This window comes from Papaver somniferum, chromosome 6 (genome assembly GCF_003573695.1).
Source record: "Papaver somniferum cultivar HN1 chromosome 6, ASM357369v1, whole genome shotgun sequence".
NCBI lineage: Eukaryota > Viridiplantae > Streptophyta > Magnoliopsida > Ranunculales > Papaveraceae > Papaver > Papaver somniferum.
Genome location: NC_039363.1, coordinates 132,086,869 through 132,113,703, shown reverse-complemented (window position 1 = coordinate 132,113,703; position 26,835 = coordinate 132,086,869). Strand labels below are relative to the sequence as shown.

At 35.6% G+C, this 26,835-nt stretch overlaps 1 protein-coding gene across 1 annotated transcript; it reads left to right on the top strand.

The window, feature by feature from the left end:
- Window positions 1-14,907: 14,907 nt before the first annotated feature.
- On the top strand, window positions 14,908-16,062 carry LOC113291504. The gene is made up of 2 exons (XM_026541030.1): window positions 14,908-15,319; window positions 15,422-16,062. Exons 1-2 carry the CDS (start codon window positions 14,908-14,910, stop codon window positions 16,060-16,062), a joined length of 1,053 nt encoding a protein of 350 aa, XP_026396815.1.
- Window positions 16,063-26,835: the final 10,773 nt, after the last annotated feature.

Sequence of the window (26,835 nt, the reverse complement as noted above, 5' to 3'; positions counted from 1 at the left end):
AAATTACATCTGGACCATCTTTCCTTACCTAAGAAGATGTGATCTTAATATCCTTTTTTCGTTTGTGCAAAATGTAGTTTAGCGGGGCCAGCAGATTGAGTGATGCCATAGTCCTCGGGTAACATATACGTACTGTTTTCTTTTTTTGTTTACTATGAATCTATAGGTTTTCTCTTATTTTTTTGGTTTGATCCAGGAGTACATATATGTTGTACTGGTTGAAACTTCTTCTGATTCTGTTTTATTCAGAGTTTTGCCACTTTTTTTGGTTTGATCCATGAGTTCGTATGTGAAATACTGAAGTATGTGCTTTGATTCGGTTATATTCATGGATTCATCACTTCTTGACATGTAATTGAGTTTTTAGTTTATGAATCCGCGGTACGTATATGTTGTACTGATAAAAACTTCTTTTAATTCTGTTTTATTCATAGTTTTGCCACTTTATTTTGGTTTGATCCATGAGTACGTATGCGAAATACTGAAATAGATGCTAGTTTTATTGCTGTGTTTTAATATTGTTATATTCTGGTCACATTTACAGGTTCAATATGTCCAACGGATACATACTCTATATGTAAGTAGTGAGGCAGATACATACTTAGATTTGTACGTAGTGTAGCAGATATGTACTCAGATTTGTAAGCAGTGTACCAGATATGTACTCAAATTTGTAAGCAGTGTATCAGATATGTACTCAAATTTGTAAGCAGTGTAGCAAATATGTACTCGAATTTTTAAGCAGTGTACCAGATATGTACTCAAATTTGTAAGCAGTGTAGACACACACGTTTGGTAGTAATGGGCATTATGGACATTTCCATGTTTTAATTAATTTTGGACTTCCGGATAAAAAAAAAATCCGGTTGGACCCTACTATAAACAACTATATGGGCCTAGGACCAAACAAGAAATTTTCCATTGTTAAACGACACCACTGCCATTTCTTTAACTTGATCCAACACCATCCCTTTATACAATACGTCAGGACTAAAGTTTCATTCTAGATGGTCCACCCTATTAGGATTTAAAGTAATGTCGTAGTTCAAATTCCAACTCCAGCACATCAATGCACTTTTTCGGATCCATAAGTTGCAAAAAACATAATATCCATTAATAGCCCATTCACATATCACGAACTACTGCCTCCTCTTGTATGATAATTTTGAACAATCTAGGTAAGAGAGACATTCACGGTTCTATTTCAAGGACCGTGCCACGATGAATTGACCATGCCATATACAATTCTAGAGGAGCTACGTTTATTTATGCTAAAACGGGTTGTCGTCGGATCCAACAACCAATCCTAATTTTGAGGAAGCGCACATATCTACCATCAGGCAGCAAGACACAAATCTGGAAAGGAATATAGCTAGGATCAGCAAACAAACACAAAAGAAATGTAAACTCACATGTCTTAGTCCTAGCAATATAAACAGAACAGTGAAAGCCGGTAGAGTAGCTAATTCGTTAACAACATAACTAACTGCAATAGAAGAATGACACAGTAATGGACGTCAACAAGGATACTTTCATGAAAAATTTGGCAGCTTTTCCATTTCCGGCACCTAGCTCTCGTGCCACTCGATATAAATGAGTAAATCGGATTGGATTGGACACTGTGCCATATGAATCCTTTGTCTAGATATTCCAAACTTCCCCAATATAAGTAACTGATGAATTGGATTCATGGGCAATCCACCATGAACCTTTACTATGTTTATATAAATTTTGCTAAGAAACTGATGATTAAATTGCATTTATGATTATACGGTTGAAGTCAAAAAGAATAGAAAGGATGTTTATGTTTTACCAAGTTCCTGTCACACACACTCATAGGTCTGACATTAGTTAAAATAAAAGAAAATTAGAGCAAGAAATTGAAATTAATATCAATTATTATAGACATTGGGATTTAAGGGATAAGGAGAATCACACTGAAAAGTTCTTTTCTCCTTTTGAAGTCCATATCCATTGTTGTGGTCTCCATGTATGCTGTCATCTAGTGTCTTCTCAAATGTGGCATCAAATTCAATTCAACTCATCTTGGGATACCTTCATGGTATGCTCTGAGCTCCTTTTTAGAAGATACTTGAAGACAAACAATATTATGCCAAGTCAAAAATACAATACTATAAAAAGTAGTAGTAGTAGTAAGAAACTAAGCACTTAATAGTAATCAAATGGTTGAATTTTATTAAAATTCTCTTCTAGTATATAATCATGGAACATATGAAAGATGAACATGGCGTATTCCTTCCATCATAATCAGAACCATATAACTGAGTACCAAAGCAATTGTTTTTCACTATACATAAATAGTGTCCTTTAAATTGAAGAAACCACACAGTGTAACACCTTTATGTGAATGGTTGCAGTGCGTTTCTTATTCATATTGAAAAACATTTAAAAAATGAGGAAAAAATCATACCTCTATCATCATTGTCTTTATTAGTTAATTGGTACAGTCAATGATTTGATGTTCTTCCTTAACAGTTATTTCTTGCAAGGAATTCTTATAGTATGTAACAAATATAAACAGACATACTAAGGAGTTCATGATAAAAAAAAATGGGACTCTTTCTATGAAATAAGATAAATTTCTAAAATTAATATGAGCATCCTTCCCTGGTAAATTTTATCCGCTCTTTTATCTCTGAAACATAGGAAGTAATAAAGACAGAGGATTTGATACTTGAACGGAGAAACACGTTGTATTCTGGTTCTTACAGTCTCACTATGGGTGATTTGGCAAAAATTTTCCCTTCAGGACACTCATCCGTACTAACTAATAATTAGAATTGAGAACACAATGACGCTAAACTGAACAGATGTGCTTCAGATACTACAAAGGTGTTTCACAAACAATGAAAGATTGATCACTGTAGATCTTTCCTTCTCCTTTATTATCTGTTGTATGTCGATATAAAAAGTGTTAACCCAATACTAATCGATTTTAGCATGTTAACTTCCACATGACAGTGTTTATTCTAATTTCTAAAGAAACTAATCTCATATTTTTTGGTTTCACATCCCCTTTCTTTTACCCCTATTAGTATCCTTTCAGCATATCCCACCACTTGTTGCCATGCATAGAATATATACTCGGATTGCTACTTAAAAAAAACCATGCAAATCTCCCAAGTTGCAATCAATCTTTTGAAAACCCAAGGTTCAATTCAATCAAACTACAAACAATAATTATTTCTAACACAACCCATAATCATATTCCCATATAATAACAAACTTAAAAATAGTAGGATTATGAGACTTAAATGAAGAGAAAAAGGAAAGAGAAAACATGTTAGCATATTAGAGAGAATTTGAAATATATATAACATTTTTAATCACCCTAAATATTTCAACAAAACTATTAGGTAGGTATTCGATTGAAAATTGAAAATGTGTACTTGAATGAACTTGATAAGGGACTTTCAGAAAAATCAAAGAAAAAGAAGAGGGTAACTCTACTATGGAGATTAAAAAAATGGAAACTCGAATCGTCGCTGCTTCAATCACCAAAAAGTCAATAACACTTAATATGAGTATGACCTTATAGGTAAAAAGGTATGAAACCCATTAAAAAAAAAACCAATACAACCACCAGAAAAATCAATAAATTGACGATTTCAACGGGAGTAAAAATAAAACAGAAAACAAATTACACAAAGAATAAAAGAGAAGTACCATACTGAAGAGAATCAGAGTTTTGTTTGTCCATCTGCAGTAAAACAGGTTAATTTCTTCACCTCAAACCTCAAATTTAAGAGAAATGACTTGTCAGAGAAAAATACTTGTATGGAAATCCCTTGAACAAACAACGATTATTGTGAAGATAAGACCATAATCGATAAGAATGGGATTTGAATTGAAGCATAAGAAATTTTGACCATCAAAGTGAAAATCAAGAAAATGATTTTAAAAAAAAAACATTGTGAATACAGGTTAAGATTCCTAAACTAAACCCACAATCGTACTCCACGACTTAATAGAAAATTTGATTAGTGTAAACCCCATCGCACCTTCGCGACTGCTTTACTTAGAGGGGGAAGGAGAGAGAGAGAGAGAAAAATTGCGTAGAAGAACTGAATAGCTTTCTCCAGAGGAGGAATATAAAATACCCCGGACCTGACTTTTGGTGCCCCTAACAGTTTCAGCGGGTATAAATATAAAATTAATCATACAGATCAATCACAACCATAGATTATCTTTGTTATGGGTAAACCTAGAGCGCCACTTACATAGGCAGACTTAGCCAAACTGTGTTTTATATTCTTGATATATAAAATAAAGCACAAAAAAACTTTGTAATTAGTATGTAATACGAACCAGAGAAAATACTACAGACCCGTTATTGAGATGAAAGTAGATTGTTATTACAAAAGTTTTATTAGGAGGTTACATTCCTTTCTATGTAAACATGTGAAAACTTTCCAAAATTGACAAAATCATGGACCATTATGATGCTTAATAAGTTTGAGACATGGTTCCTAGATATTTATCTTGAATTCTTTTAAAAAGCAAATATCACTTGTGATAACCTTTTAGAAGTCTACACGAATGTTATCTTTGATAACTAACAATCACGTCAAATTAAAAAGGAAAATAGTAGTTTTCATTAAAATCCTTCCACCAATAGGGTACACAATACTTACCAAAGTATTTTATATTTTCTAGTCATTTAAGACTAATACGTTTTAATAAATCCCAAGCTATATAGAAACTACATGCCTTGAGTGTCACTACAGGATAAGGGACATTATTTCTCTCATCACACTTCCATGTAAACTAAACATCAAAAATGTAACCTTCCGAGTTCACCATATATAAGTATTTGATGTCATAAAGTGTACATTAGTGAGAGAACAACTAAATATGGATGGCTTTCACCCATATTACCCAATCATAAACATTGTCGATACTTCACTACTTTTTCCGTGAAAATTAATATCATCCATAATCATTTTTAAAGTTTTTATTAGCTACTCTGAATACATATTTGACAATAACTACGATTATGTACGCGTATGAATGACACATTTAACACCCATTCTCTTGTGATCCTATAAATAAGTGTTCTTATCATTGTAATAGACACAACTCATATATGTGAATAAAAATGGTTTCTTATCTTTTCTTTCTAGTTGTTTATGCTTATCATCTATTATTTCTTTAGGTTACAAACGAAAAGTGCATTGTTGGAACTGGGTTAGAACGCCAAATAGCTCTAGATTCAGGAGTGTCCACTATAGCGGAACACGGGGGGACAATAGTTGGAGTCGGAGGCTCTCCAAGGGTTCCATCCTCTGGGATACCTGGGGAAGGATCAAGCTGGCCCTATGAAATTCTGACGAAGTGTGAAAATGCAGTAGTAATGTAATTCATTATTCAGTTCAGGCATCTTCTCTTTTTAAATGAAGCAGTAAATGAAAGACAAGTAAATAAGTAAGAATTTGATATTATGTGATCCAATGACATTACCAGTAAGTTAAACAGTGTCCTAATATACTCAGAAATTGTGACAGCCGTCTTGATAATAACCTTGGCAACTAGCTCAAAGACGGTCATCATCAGGGCCGACCCTGACTATTTGGTGCCCCAATGTCAAATTCCAAAATTATGCCCTACACTATTATTATATTTTTATTTTTTATTACTTTTTTTTGAAGCAAATCCTTTTTAGTACCGTTATTATTATTGTTTTGTTTTAGTAAAATACAAACTAACTTGTGCATGTACTTATGTACTTATTTCTCTCTTAAATGCTATATTTAACACTCATTCTCTTGTAATCCTATAAATAGGTGTTTTTGTTCTTGTAATAGACACAACTCATATATGTGAATATAAATTGTCTCTTATCTTTTCTCTCTAACTATTTATGTTTATCATCTTCTATTCTTTAGTTTACAACACCTTATCAACACATATATTCTACTATAGTGAGCTATGAAGATTAGAAGTTAGATGTGATTTTTGTTTTATATAAAAGAAAAAATTTAAACTAAATGCATCTCCTAATATGACCAATTGGAAAGAAAATGGCAATATTCATGATGATCGATTTTTTTAGTAAGTATTATTACTACCTAATTTCTATGAAGTTATTTTATTATTTTATTTTATGAATTCTTTTATCTATTTGAATACAAAATTCGTTTTGTTTGTATTTGAATAAAATATTTTTAAAACCATTTGGTAATGATATGAAACTCACATAAATTGTGATTTATGTGTATTTTGTGATGTCAATTATGATCAAATTGACATTTAATGGTCATAAACGATAAAATCATTTGATCGGGAATAAAAGGTACAAGTTATTAGTAACAAAGACTTGTTATCCCTGTTACGATCGCATAAAGGTTTGTTTTCCGATAATTTGGATTTCCTAGAGTTTTTCATGACCAACTTTATGAAGTTCTCGAAAAAAAAATGCATATTGGTGAATCATCCATTTATTTTTGGATTAATAAAATTCACATAAAATCGGAAGTATGTACTTTACATTAATTTGGTCATACGATCTTATTAATTAATGACCAAAATTTCATTTTCCAAATGCAATGTTGAGGATAGATTTCTTTTGAATCACTAAATCTCCTCTGATATTCGATCTCCACCATTCCTTATGAGGTGTAGACTAAATTTTCCCTGGTCGGTCCTTAAAGTGACTGTAAAAAGCGTTAATCGGTCTCTATCAACGGTTCTCGAAGTAACCTAGTACTGATATTGCGTAAACTCTTATCATAAGAATGTGTCCATGAGCACGCAATATTAATAATTCGTCAACCCTGAAGATGACGAAATGGGAAATTTGTTATAATTTGTTATTAATATTAAATGTGTATATGTTTCTTTTATTTATTTTTTATTTTTTTAATAACTAGTTCTGTAATTAATGGATTCCAAAAGCAATCCATGTGATGTTATTGACTCCAGAAATAGTCTAACATGCAAATTATATTTTTTTTGTAGCAATCCAAATTATTGTGGGTTCCATCAGTAATCCATAAATATAGACTCCAGAAGTGGTCTATCGAATTTATGGATTTCAGAGATATCCATGAATTCTGGGTTCCCGAAGTAGCCAGTAGTTACTTAATGATTTCTAAAAAGGGGGGGGGGGGGGGGGGGGGGGTCTAACAACCACACCCAATAATTCGTTCAAAAATCTATATGGACTAAACTCCACTATAATTCTGAGACCACCAACTTAAAAGTGAGACTCAATCAAGAAATGTATCAAAGAGCTTTATCTTTCTTTCTCAGTACAATCAGCAAACTGAACGGATAGAAATCCGTGAGCCTGATTGATATGAGAAATAACATGGACGGTACCAAAGACCAATGCCCAAGTGTCAATCAAGTTATAGAAGGTAGGATTTATCAACTGATTGAACTAGCACAACCTGTGATATTTTAATTATATAAACAAATATAATACGGAAAGAAATAACACAGACACCAGAAATTTTGTTAACGAGGAAACCACAAATTCAGAAAAACCATGGGACCTAGTCCATCTTTGAACACCACAATGTATTAAGACGCTATAGACACCAGCCTACTAAAAGTTAGTTTCGGACTGGAATGTAGTTGAGTGCTAACCAAGTATCACACCCATTAAGGTACAGTCGCGTTCCTTATGCCTCTAGAACCACGCCGGATTCTGCTCACTTGATTCTCTTAGCTGATCTCACCCACAACCAAGATTTGTTACGACCCAAAGTCGAAAACTTATAAACAAATCTGTTTCTCGCATATATGTCTATCTTTTATTCTTTTTGTTCCGTATTTTGATACAAAGATCAAGGTGAACAGGAACCAACTAATATCCTAGACTTATACTCTCGAAGAGCAGCCTAGAAATATCAGTCACCTCACAATAACCTAACTGATTAATAGAAAAAGTTATTACGGAATCACAAGATTCCGAGACGAATAACCGTTGTGATTACTTTTTATATCTTACCTATCAGAAATAAATCTCGAGTAAATCTTAGAGAATATAAAACTCAATAAGGTAGAACAAGTAAGATCAGAATACGCAACTACTAGAAAATAGTTGGATTTGGCTTCACGAATCCCAAATGAAATCTTCAAGTCGTTAACCTAATATGGTTTTGAAAAAACCTAGGTTAAAGGAAAATCGACTCTAGTTTGCAACTAGGGCACAGGAAAGTGTCGGGATTAGGTTTTCTAGTTGCTAGAGTTCTCCCTTATATAGCCTTTCAAATCATTGTTACTTACAATCAAAGCTAAGATAGCTTAGTAACAAAGCATTCAATATTCACCGTTAGATGAACTCCTGATTTAAGATTCAAGCTAAGTCTTCTTAGAAATTAAGCTATCAATCTTCAATGTTATATGGTCTTAGCTTGTTACACACAAATGAAATATATTTATATTTATATATGGGTAACCGTACCTAAACGTGTATATTCGGTTGGATCAACAATAGTTAACCGAGGTTAGCCATATGAACACTTTTGATTTAACCATGTTCATCTAACACTTCTAGATCTAATATGAAGATCAATAAATCATGAAATATAATCAAATGAATCTAATTGTGTTTCAGATTGAGTTTTTCAAATGTTCACTATCTCATAGAAATATCCATGAAAAAATTAAAACGAATCGGTTTGATTCGTAATCGTACAAAGTACTTATACAAGAATAAATTCATGAACATTAAGACACGGTTTGCAAAGTTAATTTGCATTCCTTAAATCATAAATATTGTAGTTTATGAATATGAGAATCATACATAACCGATTCTAGAATTTAACCACTGTGTTCTCAAACTGGGTGCACGAACAATAGCTCCGGACCTTGGCCTAGTCAAGCCGTTCGCAAACCCGGTTCGCAAACAACTGTCCCGGACCCAACTCAGGTAAACCCATCCGCATACTAGGTACGCAAACAAGAGTTCCGGTCTTTTCAGGTAAATCCGTTTGCATACTAAGTAAGCAAACAAGAGTTCCGGACCTGAATTATCACAATACAGCTCGCATACTGGATATGCATACCGTGTTGTATCTAGACATTGGTAATAAATCTAAAATCTCATTTCAATCATTGAAACATCCTTAGTAGACGCCAATGGTAATCTCATACATACCATAAGCTTTAAGTAATTTTCAAATGATCGAATGATCAATACGAAACTTCCCAAGCTAACATGACTGTCTCACACAAATCATATAAGATGTTGAAGGTAATTTTCACATGATCATCTTTTGATTTAATATTTAGTTTCCAACAAATAAATTTCCTCCAACTAAACTCGTCAAGAATATGATGAATATAGCTAAAACAAAAAGCTTCCAACACATATTTCGAGAAAAAGATAAGCGAGATAAACTCGGCTCGAAATATGAAATGTGTATAATGTAAAAGTCTATATAGCCATACAACTTATTATCATTATAAGATAGAATACAATAGATTTCTGAATGATAGATAAGTTTTAGTCTCCACATACCTTTTGTTTATGAAGTTTCTCCAAGATCCTCAGTAGATTTTCTTCTTCAATTGGTGAACGCCGTGAAGTCTAAAGCTCAAATACACTTCTATCCTAATCCGAGACATAGCTAAAAGTAGACTAGAAATCAAGTACATATTTTTGATCAACTAAACTTGACAAACAATCGTGAGATAGCAACGCTTGCGAGTTCGACCGAGCGGTGCTCAAACAATCTCCCTCTTTGTCAATACATATGGATTACAAGATAAATAAAATTTGTAGCTTCTCATCTATCATGCTTGATTTACTTGGCTCTTCAATTTTCCTTGAATTCTTCGCTAATCCAAGTACTTCAACGATTCTGAACGTGTTCAACTCAGCATCATTGTTGTTGATGATCCCTAGCCATAACAATAAGAAAATAGATGTTCTCAATCATTGTTATACAGTGTCATAGTATTATTATACAGTATCAAAGTCCAATTGCATTACAACTTTGAAATAATACTGCGGTGATATGTATCACTCCCACTTAGTCAATACTTACATATTACAATGAAAGCCACTCCCCTTTACATAATGATCCGTAAACCATATGTATGTACTGTGAACTTCAAAATAATTCTCCCCCTTTTTGTCAATATAAATCGGCAAAGGTACGAAAACTACGGGATCATAATGAAATTCTCAAAGAGATAATTCATGACTAAAAGAGAACATATCAACTTTTTTTCGAAGATTTCACATAGCCGAAACTTAGTGTATTCATCAAGGAGTTTATAAAGATACAAGATAACTCCTACAATATTCCACAGCCGCACTCCCCATAAAGATATGGAAATTAAGCACAAGTTCATTGAAGAACTCTCCCCCATTTGATATCATTCCCAAGAGAACAACATGAGAGACCTTACTTTTCCAAGAAAAGAAGGATTTCTTTGGACATTGACAAATCACATGTATTTGTATCCAGTAAACTCGAATAAATTAACCACAAGAAGACCTTATAGATTAATTTAATCGGAAACACTCAAAGTAAGAAAACTTGTTAGAGCACTGCTCGGTCGAACTCGCAAGCGTTGGTATCTCAAGCTTGTTTGTCAAGTTTAGTTGCCAAAACTATAAGTCTTGATTTCTAGTCTACTTATATCTAAGTCTCGGACTAGGATAGTAAGTGTAGTTGAGCTCTAGGCTCCACGGCGTTCATCATGCAAATGCGAAGAACTACTCAAGGAACTGGTGAAACTTCATATACAAAAAGGTATGTGGAGACTTGAACTTATCTATTGATCGGTGCCTAATAATGCATATTTCTAGATCTTTTTTCCGTCTTTTATCATATCTTTAATGCCTTCATGTTCTATTTTGCGAAAAATCTTGTATCATGAGCACATCTTCTTTAATGGGTAATTTTGTCGAAATAATCTCTTTTTGTGTTGTGTTTTAGGTGGTTAAGTAAATGGTGAACAAGAGGTGAACGAGACTGTAAAGGGAGCGTAAGAGAAAGTGGCAATATCGCACCGCTACACAAGGGAGTTGTTAGCTGAGCATGTGCAGAACTGAACTTACCAAGTCAATGGAACAAATATTTGGGGTCAAGAATTACAAAATAATATCAAATTTGATCAATGGTCAGAAGTGCTCAATCCATGTTTGAAGAAAAGATGGTCAACAGATTCACCCCTGAACATCTAAGCAAGGTACACTGGTCTAACACCCAAGTATTCCCCTTTCATTCCCAAAATCAGAAAAGAACCCATCTTCTCAAACCATCGATACCACCTCCCTCGTTATTGTCAAACCCATATCACCACCATCTCTCTATCATGCCCATACTTCTTGTTCAGTAGCAATCTTCCCCTCAACGTACTTCCGTTGCAACACCCATCCCACCTAGCTTCCCTATCTCTGATGCCAAATCACCCAATTCAAGGTACCATATATTGAGTTACAAGAAAGAGAAATCTGAAATTGCGATTGAAGAGAAGATTGTTGTACGAAGTTTGTTTGAAGACTCCCTCAATTGCATTATGTATGTGATGTTAATGGAGTAGTTGAAGGTTGTGGAGTACATCTCAGTTGTATCTTTTGATGAGTGATGACATATCAAATCCCTATTTCAATCCCTAATTTCAGTTGTACTGATGGAGATATTAAAAACCCAATTTAGGGTGAAGCTGATGTATAAATAGGGGTTATCTTTGTGTATTGATAGATCCAAGTGAGGGGGGTCATAGGAGAAATCAGTTGTAACCTATGTTCTCGAAAATTGTCCTTGGTAGAAATCAGTTGAATATTAAGAAGTTTGCATGAATGAATATCTCAATTTGTGAATGTCATATGTCATCTGTTTTCATCATGTTCTAAATCTCTAAGCTAGGGTTTAGATGAAGCCCTTAATTTAACTCTAGGATATTTGTGCTGATGCTACTGTTCTTGTTGTGCTTCAATGTTTAAGGATAGATTTAGTCTTGTGTTACAACATATTACTTTCACCTTGTTTGTTATGCAACCTAGGTAGTCAGAATAATTTTATGTTGTACTTCAACTTGTGCTTAATTGATTTTTGTTAATCTATAATTAGTTGTGCTGTAACAAGACAGATAATGCTAGGGTTTTTAATACCTTAGTTGATATTAAATCATCCATATGAAGATATCCTTGGATATGCGGCAGACTCGAATCTTCCCCGCTGTCTACTATAAGGAACACGAATAGTTTCATTAGCCGAATAATCTGGTGTAGGTTAAGTGGTGAATTCAATTACCCTAGTTCCCTCTTATCAAGTCTTTAACCCTTCATTTCAATTACATTTCTGTTCTTCAGTTCAATTCTCATAACAAAACATCTCGTCGTATCGACAAAAACCCTTGTTTAAATCAGTATTAGTAGACTTTGATTTCATCTTCACATCGCCCTAGTCTCTGTGGGTTCAACCTGTATTTTCCCTGTTCTACATACTAGACGTTTTGCACTTGCAGTTTAATATTGTAGGCATCTTCTAATCCTACCAAGTTTTTGGCGCCGCTGCCGGGAACTCGGTAACGGTGTAGTTGATTTTTAGTGTATATTTACTGATTTTTAGTTTACTGTTTGTATATGTGTGTGTAGATTATTTAGTTCCTGCTGCTGTAGTGTAACTTAGTTGAGAAATCCATCTGTAGTGTAACTTTGTAGCTCGTGTGACGCACTCTAGCATAATTTAGTTATTGTTGTAATATTTTTCATATCCTGTAACTTACTGTGTTAATCTCTGAGTAGTATTAGTTGTTCTCCGTACTGCATTAGCATAACTTAGATTTTAGGTTAAAAAAATTTGTAGTTGTAGTTTTTCTCTGTAGTAGTAGCTGTAATCCCTAAATTTCAACCATTCTATAGTCTGTTACATATTTGCATTTGTTTAGTCTTTCATTCGCATAGTCCTGTATTAGTATAAGTTAGCTGTAGATTTTAATTTTCTTTCAATTAGGTTAACTACTTCATTGTACTGTATCATGCCAGTTCTGTAGCATCTTAGTCCCAGTGTTAACTGTAGTTTCCATCAATCCATTGGCATTCACATAACTGCATTTTTAGGCTGTATATATACTTGTTTAGACATCACTTTTTATATTTCAGTGTAACTTAGTGTTAATCCATATGTTCATATACTTCTAGCTATAGATGTAATTTGAAATTTCAATGACTCGCATAAACTTCATCATTGTTTTATACCATCTCCGGCTTGTGTTGTTTGCACCTGTAGTTAGTTGCGTGTTGTAAATTTTGGTTTCTCTCCTTACTTCATTTACATAAGTGTATCTTAGCATATTAGTCAGCAACATTACATTTTATTCTGAAGTAATCATAGATTGTTCTCTTATAAGAAGCATCATTTAGCTATATCTTGCATTACGTTTGCATAATCCTGTAGTCTAAATAGTGACTCTGTTAAAATTCTCTTTCAATTGTACTTTGTAGAATATTCTATCAACTGCATTTTATCCTGTAAATACTAATTATTTGCATCTCATAATAATCTGCATATGTAGACTGTACATATACTTGTTTAGATTTACTTTTTCTATTGTAGTGTAACTTAGCATTAATCCATCAATTCATATATCCTGTCTCTGTCATAGTTAAGATCTTTGTCATCACCTGCTATCCCTTAGACTACAAAATTTCATCAGTAAATTAGACATATAGGAGTCTGTAAGTACTTTGAAGTGTTTTAGCTGTGTGTTGTCACCATCTGCAAGCCTGACTTGAGTTGAAGTATCATGAGATCGCTGAAATCTCCTGAAGGTGTTGCTCAGCTGTTATATTGTATTAGCATAACATAGATTTAGTTTAGAATAATCTGCAATTCCTGTCCAGCATAATCCATTTGTCTATATAAAACTGCATCTTAGCCTTGTATTGTTAACTGTAGCTTTTTATCTTCAATTATTCCATTGATTAGGCTAGCTGAATCTTTTTTATTTTTGCATCTTGTTTTAGTTTAAAGCTTTCACCAATTAGCATAATCTGTAGCTTCCCTTTTTCTGTTCCAGTAGTTGTAAGTATTTTTTTTGTTGTGTCTGGTTTTGCTAGGTCACTACCAGTTACAGTATTCATCATCTGTAATATATCCAGTATTCTTGCATTTCACACTTTCTTTTTCTCTTTTTACATTTGTACTTTGTCCATAGCTACATACTGTGTCAACCCCTTGTCAGTACAAATAAACATAAGAGCTATTCACTTTCCCCTGTAAAATATCAAATTCATGCACTTTGTAACTTTTCAATTTGCTTCTTGCATTCGGACTTCCCTGAACAACCAAGTGGAATAACTCATTGTCATGTAGTAAATTACTCTCAGTTTCTTATACTGATATCGATATTGTTTGAAACTGCACATTTCTGGGAACTGAAATTCTCTTCTAAGTAACCAGGTACCTGTGGTGCTGCTGTTCAATCCAAAGAGAACGAGAAAGGGGGGCATGACAATTTGTTGTAGAGCCTAAACCCGGTTTTATACCGGCGGTATTGTATCTCCACCCTTGTTTTTACCTGAAGATTGTGTGAGTGATATATCATGTTTGAATGATAAAACTAGTTGATTTACATAGCCCTGTCAAAACCCCTGCAACATATAACAACTTTGCACGATCCTGTGACATTTGAGTAACTTATTTGCTGCTGAATTGTTACTTCACTGTGCATATCATCTCTGCAAAATTTCTGTGTCTGTGTACCTGAGTCCGCGAATCTGTTTATCGTAAGCTTCATCTTTGACATGACTTTTGTACTTGTTGATATTTCTGGGTGTTATAACATGTTGAATGGTGTGTCTACTGGGATATGATTGTTTCTTTTCGTGACCAAACTAACCGTCTAGTTAGAATTCAGCGAGAGGACGTAGTTGAAATCCCAATTTCTGTAGTAGACAACCCTGACCAACCTGAGATAATGGGTGAAGAAATGCCCCGCAGTCTCAAGGATTACGTGTACCCGACAAGGGCAAGCCATCCCTCTTGCATTGTTTTACCAGAAACCGCTAGTCAGTTTGAGTTAAAGGCGAGCAAAATATATATGCTCCCTGTGTTTCGAGGGGTTCATGTTGAAAACCCCTACCACCACGTGAGAGAGTTTGAAGAGATTTGTGGGACTCTGCGTTTCACTCAAATGCCGGAAGAGTCCCTGAAATTGAGACTGTTTCCTTTATCTTTGAAGGAAAAGGCCAAGTCATGGTTATATGCCCTGCAGCCACAGTCAATTAGGACACGGGATGATCTTATGAAAGAATTTTTCAGAAAGTTCTTCCCAAATCACAAGACTGCGACCATTTGTCAAAGTCTGAATGGATTTGTGCAATTAGAGGGTGAGACTTTAGCCAAGTATTTGGAAAGGTTTAATGAATTACTGCTTCAGTGTCCTCACCATGGTTTCGAAAAATGGAGACTTGTGCAAATTTTGTGTGAAGGTTTAGATGTTCCCACCCGAACAACAGTTGAGTCAATGTGCAATGGTTTATTTATTGACAAAAGTGTTGATGAGTCTTGGACTTTCCTAATTGAAATTGCTGAAAAGACTCAGCAGTGGGAGTCCATTCGTGAACCTAGGAAGACTTCCCCTGTAGCTGATGTTTATAGGATTGAGTCTGACTTTGAGGGAAATGCGAAAATCACATCGTTGGCAAGGAGAGTAGAAGCGCTAGAGATGCAGAAGAATGTGAAACCTTCTGCCACTACTCTCCGTGACCATGTCGAAATTTCTATTTGTGCTGCATGTAATAGTTCTGACCATCTAGTGGACATTTGTCCAGAAATACTTGCATTTCAGGAATCTAGACTTGAACAGGCCAATGCGTTGTATCATAAGCAAGAGAATAATCCATATTCTCATACTTACAACCCAGGGTGGAGAAACCACCGTAACTTTTCATGGTCCAAGGGACATGTACAAGGGGGTACACCAGGAAACACACAAGGATATTCATACCATATAAACCCCCAGATGCAGTCGTACACACAGCACCCTTCTGAGAAAAAATTGTCTAGCATTGAAAAAAGTGTCGGTCTATTGACCCAAAATCTTTTGCAAAATCAGAAGACCACTAACTAACGTTTTACTAGTCTAGAACTTAAGATGGGTCAGATCTGTGATGCGCTTAATGAAAGGGAAAAGGGTAAGTTCCCAAGTCAGCCTCAACAAAACCCGAAAGGCACATTTCAGGAAAGTACATCTACTTGTAATGAGACTGCACATGCTGTCACCACTCTTCGTAGTGGTAAAGTTGTTGATAAAAACGTAGACGTACCACAGACCAGTGAGTCTGAGTCAGTCTCATCATTGCATGCAACGCCACAGAAAACATCCATTGTAGAAAATGAATTTGAGCATGTTTGTAAATCTAAAATTTTTACTGATGTTAATGTTTCTTTACCAACTAATGTTCTTGTTGCTCCATTTCCTCAAAGGTTGGTGCAGCAAAAGAAAAACACCCATTTCAATGAGATGTTAGAGATGTTCAAATGAGTTAACATCAACATCCTGTTTCTCGAGGCAATTAAGAAAATCCCTGCATATGCTAAATTCCTTAAGGATTTGTGTACACAAAAGCGCAAGCTTAATGTGCACAAACGTGCTTTTCTAGATGAGCAGGTGAGTTCCATCATTCAAAATAAGACTCCATCTAAGTTTAGAGACCCAGGTTGTCCAACAATCACTTGCACTATAGGCGACCATACGGTCGATAAGGCTTTACTAGACTTAGGAGCAAGTGTTAACCTACTGCCATATTCAGTATATGTGCAATTAGGTCTTGGAGAGTTAAAACCAACACATATAACTCTGCAATTGGCGGAAAGATCTGTCAAAGTTCCTCGTGGTGTGGTTGAGGAAGTTTTAATCAAGGTTGATAGGTTTTATTTTCCCATGGACTTCATTGTTTTAGATATTCAACCTGTGCAAAACCCTGACTGTCACATTCCTGTCATTTTAGGACGTCCCTTCTTGGCGACGTCCAATGCAATTATAAACTGTCATAATGGAGTGTTGAAACTGTCGTTCGGTAACATGACTGTGGAATTGAATATGTTTAATGTTAGTCAACAACCTATAAATCTTGATGATAATGATGTGTATGGAATTAATATGATTGAAAGCTTGATTCAAGATTCACTGTCTAACACTTTATCAGTTGATCCTTTGCAAGCATGTATGGAAAATTTTAATTTGGATCTGTATGATGCTGAGTACATTAGTGAAGTCCACTCTTTTCTCGAATCTGTGCCTCATATGGACGTCACTAAATGGCATACTAAAGTGGAACCACTCCCACCTTCTGATTCCAAGTCTGTTCCATATCTTGTTGAGCCACCAAAGCTTGATCTGAAACCATTGCCTGATACTCTTAAATATGCATTTTTGGGATCTCCAATACTTTGCCTGTAATCATTTCATCTGCGTTAGATATAGAACAGGAAAGTAAGCTTTTAGAAGTACTTAAGGAGCATAAAGAATCCCTAGGATGGACCATCTCATACCTTAAAGGCATAAGTCCCATTGTTTGCATGCATCATATAAATCTTGAAGAAAATGCTAAACCATATAGGGAAATGCAAAGGAAACTTAATCCTAACATGAGAGATGTTGTTAAGGGTGAGATATTGAAACTACTTGATGCGGGTATCATATACCCGATTTCAGATAGCAAATGGGTTAGTCACATTCAAGTTGTGCCCAAAAAGTCGGGCATTAGTGTTGTTCAGAATGAAAAGAATGAGCTAGTCCCTACTCGCGTAACCACAGGGTGGAGAGTTTGCATCGATTATAGGAAGTTGAACACAGTAACAAGGAAATACCACTTCCTTATTCCATTCATAGACCAAATGCTAAAACGGTTGTCTAGGCACAATTATTATTGTTTCTTAGATGGCTTTTCTGGTTACAACCAGATTCATATTGCACCTGAAGATCAGGAAAAGACTACATTCACATGTCCATTTGGAACATTTGCTTATCGTCGTATGCACTTTGGGTTGTGTAATGCACCAGCCACATTTCAACGTTGTATGATGAGCATTTTTTTCTGACATGATAGATAATTTCCTTGAGATCTTTATGGATGATTTCTCTGTGTTTGGATCTTCTTTTGATGAATGTTTGAACCATCTCATTCTTGTGCTGATTAGATGTAAAGAAAAAAAAATGGTTTTGAATTGGGAAAAATGTCATTTCATGGTGAATTCAGGCATAGTTCTAGGACATATCATCTCTAAAAAAGGCATAGAAGTAGATAAAGCTAAAGTTGACCTCATTCAACACTTGCCACAACCTCGCTCTGTGAGGGAGGTTAGATCATTTTTAGGCCATGATGGTTTCTACCGTAGATTCATTAAAGATTTCAGTAAGATCTCAAGGTCTCTGTGTAATCTACTTGGTAAAGATGTTGCTTTTGTATTTGATGATGCTTGCATGCGTGCTTGGGAGGAACTCAAAACTCTTCTAACTTCATCCCCTATAGTCAGACCACTTGACTGGAAATTTACATTTGAACTTATGTGTGATGCTTCTGATTTAGGACAGCGCGTCGATAGACTTCCATATGTCATATACTATTCTAGAAAAAACCTTAATGATGCTAAAATTAACTATACAACTACTGAGAAAGAGTTGCTTGCTGTTCTTTTTTCATTGGACAAGTTCAGGTCATACTTGATAAGGTCTAAGGTTATCATTTACACTGATCATGCTGCTTTGAAATTCCTTCTTTCTAAGAAGGATGCTAAATCCCGTCTTATCCGATGGATTCTCCTATTGCAGGAATTCGATCTCGAAATTCGAGATAAGAAAGGTTCTGAAAATGTGGTTCACTTGTATAGGTTAAATGTTGAGTCTATTGATGAGTCTGTGCTGATTAAAGAGTCATTTCCTGATGAATAATTGATGCTTGTATCTGAGTTTCCTTGGTTTGCCGACATTGTTAACTACTTTTCTACGGGTAGAATGTCGTTGCATTGGTCTAGACAAGACCGTTCTAAGTTCTTGGCTGAAGTTAATCACTTTTTTTGGGATGACCCATACCTGTTTAAGTACTGCCCCGACCAAATCATTAGGAGATGTGTCCCCAACATTGAACAGAAAGATGTGATATCTTTCTGTCATGACCAAGCATGTGGAGGCCATTTCAGTGCCAAGAAAATTGTTGCAAAAGTCTTGCAGTGGGGGTTTTATTGGCCATCTTTGTTTAAAGACTGTCATGATTATTGTGTTGCTTGTGAACGCTGTCAGAAACTAGGAAGTATTACAAAGAGAAACATGATGCCATTACACCCTATCTTGATTGTTGAACTGTTTGATGTGTGGGGAATTGACTTCATGGGACCATTTCCTAATTCTGAAGGTAAGTTGTACATCCTTGTCACTGTTGATTATGTTTCTAAGTGGGTAGAAGCGATTGCAACCAAAACAAATGACCACAAGGTGGTACTTTCGTTCCTAAAAGAATACATCTTTTCTCGTTTTGGCACACCTAGAGCTATAATCAGTGACTGTGGTTCACATTTCTGCAATAAGTCTTTTGAGTCTTTATTACGCAAGTACGACATAACTCATAAGGTTGCAACCCCATACCATCCACAAACCAGCGGCCAAGTAGAGGTTTCTAATAGGGAGATTAAACATATTCTTGAAAAGACGGTTAACCCGTCTAGAAAAGATTGGTCATTACGTTTGAATGATTCTTTATGGGCCTATAGAACAGCTTATAAAACCCATATTGGCATGTACCCTTACCGTCTTGTGTATGGAAAACCTTGTTATTTACCTGTGGGGTTAGAACATCGAGCTTATTGGGCTATCAAGAAACTTAACTTTTCTCTTGATAAAGCAGGTACTCAACGGAAACTTCAACATATTAAGTTGGAAGAGATGAGAAATGATGCTTATGACAGTGCTAAGCTGTACAAGAAAAAAATGAAAGTGTTCCATGACAAGCGCATTTTTCGCAAGTCATTCAGACCTGGCCAAAAAGTCTTGCTGTACAATTCCCGTTTGCATCTTTTTCCAGGTAAATTGTGTCCGAGATGGACATGCACGTTCTTGGTGCGCACAGTGTTCCCTCATGGAGCTGTAGAACTCGAAGATGTAGCAAATAAGAACGTTTTCAAAGTCAACGGGCAGAGACTAAAACCGTTCCTTGAACCAATCCCACCTGAAATCGAAACAACTAATTTGGAAGATCCCATTTATGTGGACTGAACTAGTTCACCCTTGTACATAAATCATGTGAAGGGTTCCATTTTCTTTCTCTCTATCAAGTTTCAGTTGTAGTATCTTGTTCTCTGCAGTGTACAGTTCTGTTGCATGCTAACTGGATGTCTATCCTTATCATTCTACCTTGATGCTTGCTTTCTAAGCACTCATCCAGATCTTTTTGGGCAACACACTTCATATATGGTAAACTCTGTCCTTGTCTCTACTCTATGCATGATCTTCCTGGTATGATTGCAACTTTTTGGCTCCTTTTGAACATTGAGGACACTGTTTAGTTTAGGTTGGGGGGTGTAGGTAGACCACATGAACTTTGGTAGTAATCAGATATGTTAGAAATCATGAACTTTGTAGTGAACATGTTAGAACTTGTAAATATCTATTAAAAAAATAAAAACATAATAAATAATTGAGCTCATCTGCCTTGATATGTGATGTCTGCGCGTATTTAGGGTTCTCGATCTAGATGACGAGGTAAAAGTTTGATATCTTTCTGATTCTAGCACTACAACTTGTGAGTTCGATTTACAATTTTTTTTTGAAACTTTTTGAACATGTGATATGAAACTTGCACTTGCACTATCTGTCAAGCATGTATAGCGCCTGATTTGCATAATCCGGTAGACTACCAATCATCTAGAATACCGATGCTTCCTCTTGTTATACTGTAATGTATCTTTTTGTTTTATGTAAAGTCGTTGTATCATCTTGTATTCGTGAATTCATCAAAAAAAATCATAAAATTCCAAAAAAAAAAAAAAAAAAAAAAAAAAAAAAAAAAAAAAAAAAAAAAAAAGTTTGTTATCTTTCGTTACATAATGTCAATAGTTCTTTTTTCAAAGTTGTCGAAGTAAATAGTTAGTCAATGAGTATGTTGTAATTAATCTTTGTGTCTGTGTTGTGAATAGTCTTGTATGAGCAAAAGAGGATGTAACTAGCTTTCCTTTGAATCGGTTCAACTATCTCTTAGTATTGGCAGTTGATAGACGCATTTATGTGTCTATTTTGATCTCTTTTATGTATTTTATTAGTACCCATTTGTTCTCATTATGGTGTTTTTTTGTTTGTTTAGGTGTTTTTGGAGAAAATACCCTTGTATGGAAAGAGTTGCTCAAAAAGTGATGATTTACACCCCGGAGAAAAGTACTAAAGGCACCCCAGAAATGTCCTGGAGGCGCCCCAGAAATGTACCGGAAACGTCCCAGAAATGTCCCGGAGGAAACCAGAAAAATTACTATTTCAACCCAAGAATTACTATTTCAGCCCAAATTGCTAAGGGGACACCAAGACAGGATAGGGGGACACCCCTCTTCTTCATTTGAATATCGATTTTGGCGGGAAAAATGTTCACAGCACAGGAGAATTTTCGATCGAAGAAATGAAGTAGTGGTAGGTCGATTCAATGGCTGAATTTTGGTATAGAGATGTGATATAGGTTGAGGAACACATTATGGGTGACGGAATCGGTCAATTTTGGCTAAAATTCCTGGTTCGATTCACCAAACCAAAACAGAGCAACACGCACTGTAAGCGAGCTCAAGTGTGTTTCTGCTGTGCATGGAGTGATGTGGAGGTGCGGGAAAGCTTCTGAGGCATGAAGAAACTAATTTGGAGCGTTTTGGGAGCGAGTTAACATGTGGAAATTCTATAAATGGTAAGTATTCTCATTTTTGGGCAGCAAAGAATAATCGAATTAAAGAGAAATTATACGCAATCAATGGTCGGATTTCTTGCTCCAAAACACTATAAATACAAGTATCGGTCATTGGGAAGAGGCTGTCGAGAGTTGGGAGAGAGTTAGAGACGTAAAAATCAAAGAACCAGACGATGTGAAGAAGTTCCTGCTGCTGCTGGAACTGAAGAACACGAAGAACTTGGACGAGGCAGGAAAGTCGTTAAAAACTGTCGCTTTATTGCGACACTTTTCCACTCCTTTCCGCGACTGAGTCGTTGTACCAACAGCACTATATCTGTGTCGTTGATTCTGGACGCCTTCTGTCGGTCGCAGAATCCTGTTTTATACTATTTACTTATCTTTCTCTTCATTGTAAAACACTTTTGAGCATCAATGAAATTCTTTGAGAGGTTTTCCAATATGATGAGCGACTAATTCCCTCGTAACCAAGGCAATGGAGGAAGCTATTCACGCAACATAAATGGGTAACTATTTCATTTAATTATATAATTCACCTAATCGCTGCTTTTGCAGAGTTTTAAATTATTTGAATGATTGTCTTAACTATTTGTTATTCAATTTGATAGGTTATACTTGGTTAAATCTCTTGATAATCCATGCTTAAAGTTTACAAATAAAATTTGAGAATTTGTATGATTGATAGTGAATTAAAGATAAAAGAGGACTTAAGAATAGAATAGAGTTTTGAAATATTTATCAATCAATTTTGCGTAATAGTGGAATCTAGTGTCTTGGTTACCTCTCGCACCCATTGCTAATATTTTTGTATATATATTTTTAAATCTAAAAATCCATTATCTTTACAAGTCCGAGCAACGAACTTTTACTACCACTTTCAAAACTATAACAAAAATGGCGTCGCCGACGCGGACTTGTATATAGATTGGTTTATTTTTTTTAGGTTTATTATTTTTTTTTAGAATTGTTTGTTCCTTTTTACGTTTCTTTTTGTCTTTATTTTGCAGGTTCAAAGTGAAAACTAAGGACTTGGAGAGGAAAAATCTTAAAGCGAAAAGCGAAAAGAGAAGAAAAAAATGACAATTTTAGGATTTAATTTTTAATTTGTAATTTTTTTAGAGTGTGTGAGGAAAACTGTAATTTTTTTTTTATTTTGGACTTTGGACTTTAAACGATTGGACTTTGTTTTTTTTTTAACCCTACGGAAGGGTATTATTATTAAAAAAAAAATTATTATATAAACTGTGTGCAGGGAAGGACGACGATTACTATATCGTCTCGGCCCCTCGGGTTCGCACACGGCATAGGAATCGTGGCCCGAGTCGACGACAACGGTTCATCGCCCGTATGGTACGGGAGGTAAGTCCAATCGAAACACCCGCGAATATCCTGCAAGCGGGTTACTGTCTGCCTTAAGGTGATAATTGCTTGAGGACGAACCAGACTGTCTTTATTTTCCTAGTAAAGGGCAAGGCCTGGCCTAAACAAGATAAGGGTTCGGATTTCATCACCGCTCCCTTCTTGCCCGCCTTAGGAAAACGAAACCTAACGCGAACCCAAGCTTTAAAATTTGGAATAGAACGAGACCGATAGGGTAACGAGCTTAATAGGAAAATCGTTCGAAAAATATTGGTTTCTGTTTAAGCACACTTCAAAGTTCATGATGGTTTCTGTGAGTTGAATGCGTGACTGCGCCGCCTTGTGATAGCGGTGAGGCCTTGGGTATCAAAGCTCCACTGAGCTTCCCTCGCCTCAATTCAACTTACTTTGACTCAGATTGATTCCAGAGGGGTTTGCTCAAATTGGAACGAATTCCCTTTCGAAAGATAGAAGCTGGTCTAGAAACAATCTAAGTGGAGCCATCATGCTTTTTGTTTGCTAGAAATCTTTAGGTTTGTTTTGGTGGAGTCGAGTCGGCCTTGTTTGTGGTTGTGTAGAATTCCCTTGCAATTAAGAATGTCGAACTGGTATGATAGAAGCCAATACAATGAGTATCGACCTGAATTTGAATATGGACATCATCAGTTTTATGACCATGGTGGGAATAGTAGTTGGGAACGCCAACCTTTTCAAGGTTATGGTTCATACCATAGTGAGCCCAATTACTATCCACACACAAATTGGTCTTACGAGCAAGAAAATCAGGAATATTATAGTACTAGTCATGCGTTTTTGGAAAATTACTTAAAAACTAGTCCTGATTATGACATTTCTAAACCTGTTCAATCTCTAGAAGAAACCTACCAACAAATTCGAAGGGAGTATGAACGTGCAGTTAGTTCAAGAGAAGAGAGTACACAACGGTCTAAGATATTCAATGAGACTTGTGAATGTATAAGTGTTACGCTCAGTGAAATTCAAGCACGTTCAGAAAATGAACAGTTAGCTAATGCTGCTCGAAATAATCTAAATTTCCAAAATAGTGTTTCCAATTCTACCCTTGATATAATAATGAATATTTTCCCAATCTAGAGGACGAGGTTAGAATAAAAGACACTACTTATTTAGATAAGATTCAATCATCTTTGTACTATTATGATGATGAGGATAGTAGTAATGAAGAATCTGAAATATGTAGGCATAGTGATCAGGAATCTATTAATCCAATTGAGCTTTATAATGATTATATTATTTCTAGTTCAAATCCAAATAATTTTTATGATTATTCACCTATTCAAAAGGACGAGGATTTGATTAGGGATACCACCGTTTTAGACGATGTAGTTTTTCCTTTTGATTACGGAGCCGATAGTGGTTTAGAGGAACGGGTTCATTTCGAAAATACTGTTTTAGAGTCTAGCGACTTAGAAACAATAGTCTTGGAAGAAGAAGAAGATAGACCCGTAGAGATGAGTAAAGATTCACTACCTGATAATAAATTAGAAGAATCAATTGACCATTTTCAAGAATCTAATGATCCAGAAATTAGGGAGATTGTTACTAGTCTATCTAGAGACACTAAAAACTCTAAGTTTGGGGGTGATTATCACCTTCATAGTGCCTTACCTTTAACTCTCAGAAAGTCCCTTCACTTAGGACTTGATATCTCTGCCTCAACAATTTTACAAGATTACCTTCATACTCGTTTTCCCGAACCTAATGATATCCAGGAAGAAGTTCAGTCGTTAGAAACCCATCCTCTGGTTGATGTGGTTTTCCCAGGATATGATCCCCAGATTGACTTCGTCTTCCCACCAAATAGTTTTCTTCCAACTGTGGGAACGTTTATATTCCAAATGTGTCGAATATTAAGTTGTGAAACTAAACCTAAATGCCTTAGGAAATTAGAATCGATACATTTGCTTAAGAATGACCACTATTCTCATTGTGGTCAATTTTGTAAGTCATATCTGATTGACTTAGAGGATCCGCAATTATTTAGGTTATTACTTTGTGATTCCAAGTTCTTATTTGAGTTTTTCCAGACTCTAGGACCTAATAATTTGGATCCAACCTATGAAGAAACGCAGCCAATGAAAATATTCTATTTAGACCCTTTCATAGAACCTGAACCTGAACCGCAATTAGCGATAGTTTTCAGGAAACTAGGTAAGGGCATGCTTTTCTTGTCCATTTTCTTGGTTCACTGCAGTTTCCTATGGTCAACTCTTTTTGGTTTTGAAGACCCACAGTTATTTCGACTGTTACTTTATGGTTCGAGTTGACCAATCCTTTTCTAAGTCTGGCTGAAGACTTTAAACTTAGCACTTCTTGGGAGGCAACCCAATCTCATGCAACATGGTAATATCTTTCCTTAAATCTTTTTCTTCAAGTGGTAACAGTTTCTCCTTGTTCATGCTTTTAATTTTATCTTTAGAACATTGAGGACAATGTTAGATTTAAGTTTGGGGGTGGGGAAGAAAATTTTTGTTAGTTTTAAGTAGCAATAAATAAACTTCAGAGCCTAGAAATTTACGCCTATTAAGGATAGCACTAACCAATCTAAGTGGATGGAAACATTTTTGTTTTAGGAGTTGAGGAACCAATCTGACTAGATGGAAACATCTATAGAGTCTATTCATAAAAGCACAGAGCTCAGGTGTTAGAAATAACATGATAGTTTCGCCATATCTCGTCGACTCCTTTTCACTTTCTATTTTTAGTTTTTTTTTTATTTCAAGTGATTTGGTGGGGCACACGATTCAAGTTGTTACCTTTGCTAGGGTGAAATAGAGTGACTGAGTTATCAAAAAAAAAAAAGACCGGACCAGTTAGACCAATCGGAATAAGTATTAACACTTGGATAGCAATATGCGTGTGTTCTCCATGTTTCCGTCGCCTAAGCAAGCGTGGAATGCAGGACCCGTGGGAACTATCGTGTAATCTGCTGACAAGAAGCATGCGCTTGGATCACAAAGATCTATTCATGCCGTTAAGTCACCAAGACAGGATAGGGGGACACCTGGTGTGCTTGAACGACACACAAAAGACTTGCAAGTATACAAGGTCAAGTTTTAGTATAGAAAGTAAGAATGGGATCAGTCCACAGGGAGTGGGAGCATACAAGAAATTATCCTAAGCTATCAAGGGTGCAAAGCACTATGGCAGTGAGCAAGGCAAGGTAATATGGCAGATGCAAAGAACCAAAACAGTTAACAAACCAAAGCAGTTAACACAAGATGGCAAAACAGCAAAGATTAAATGGCAGAGGATATAAAATAAAAATAGCAGGGAACCAAGGCTGTAAGCCAAGGGCAGGGGAGTTTGTGCACTGATTTCAGTGCACAACAGCTACAATTGCAAGAAATTAAACAAGCAAAACAGGTAAGGAGATAAACTGAACAGGAAGCAAAACAGAACTGAATTTAAGTGACTGTAAAAGGGATTGTGGCTAAGCTAAGGGCTTAGAATCCACCTTTGTGTCCTAGCCAAGCAATGTGATCCTAGGTTGAGTTGAAAATCCTATGCATACATCTAGAATGGAGGAAAACTAATTTGCTCACTAGTTTGCCCCTAGCATTGACTGT

Excerpts from the sequence above, each read along its gene's own strand:
- LOC113291504 (XM_026541030.1), top strand. The coding sequence starts at position 14,908 with ATGGGTGAAGAAATGCCCCGCAGTCTCAAGGATTACGTGTACCCGACA. Across the intron at positions 15,320-15,421 it reads TGGATTTGTGCAATTAGAGG|GTTTAGATGTTCCCACCCGA; the intron begins GTGAGACTTTAG and ends TTTTGTGTGAAG.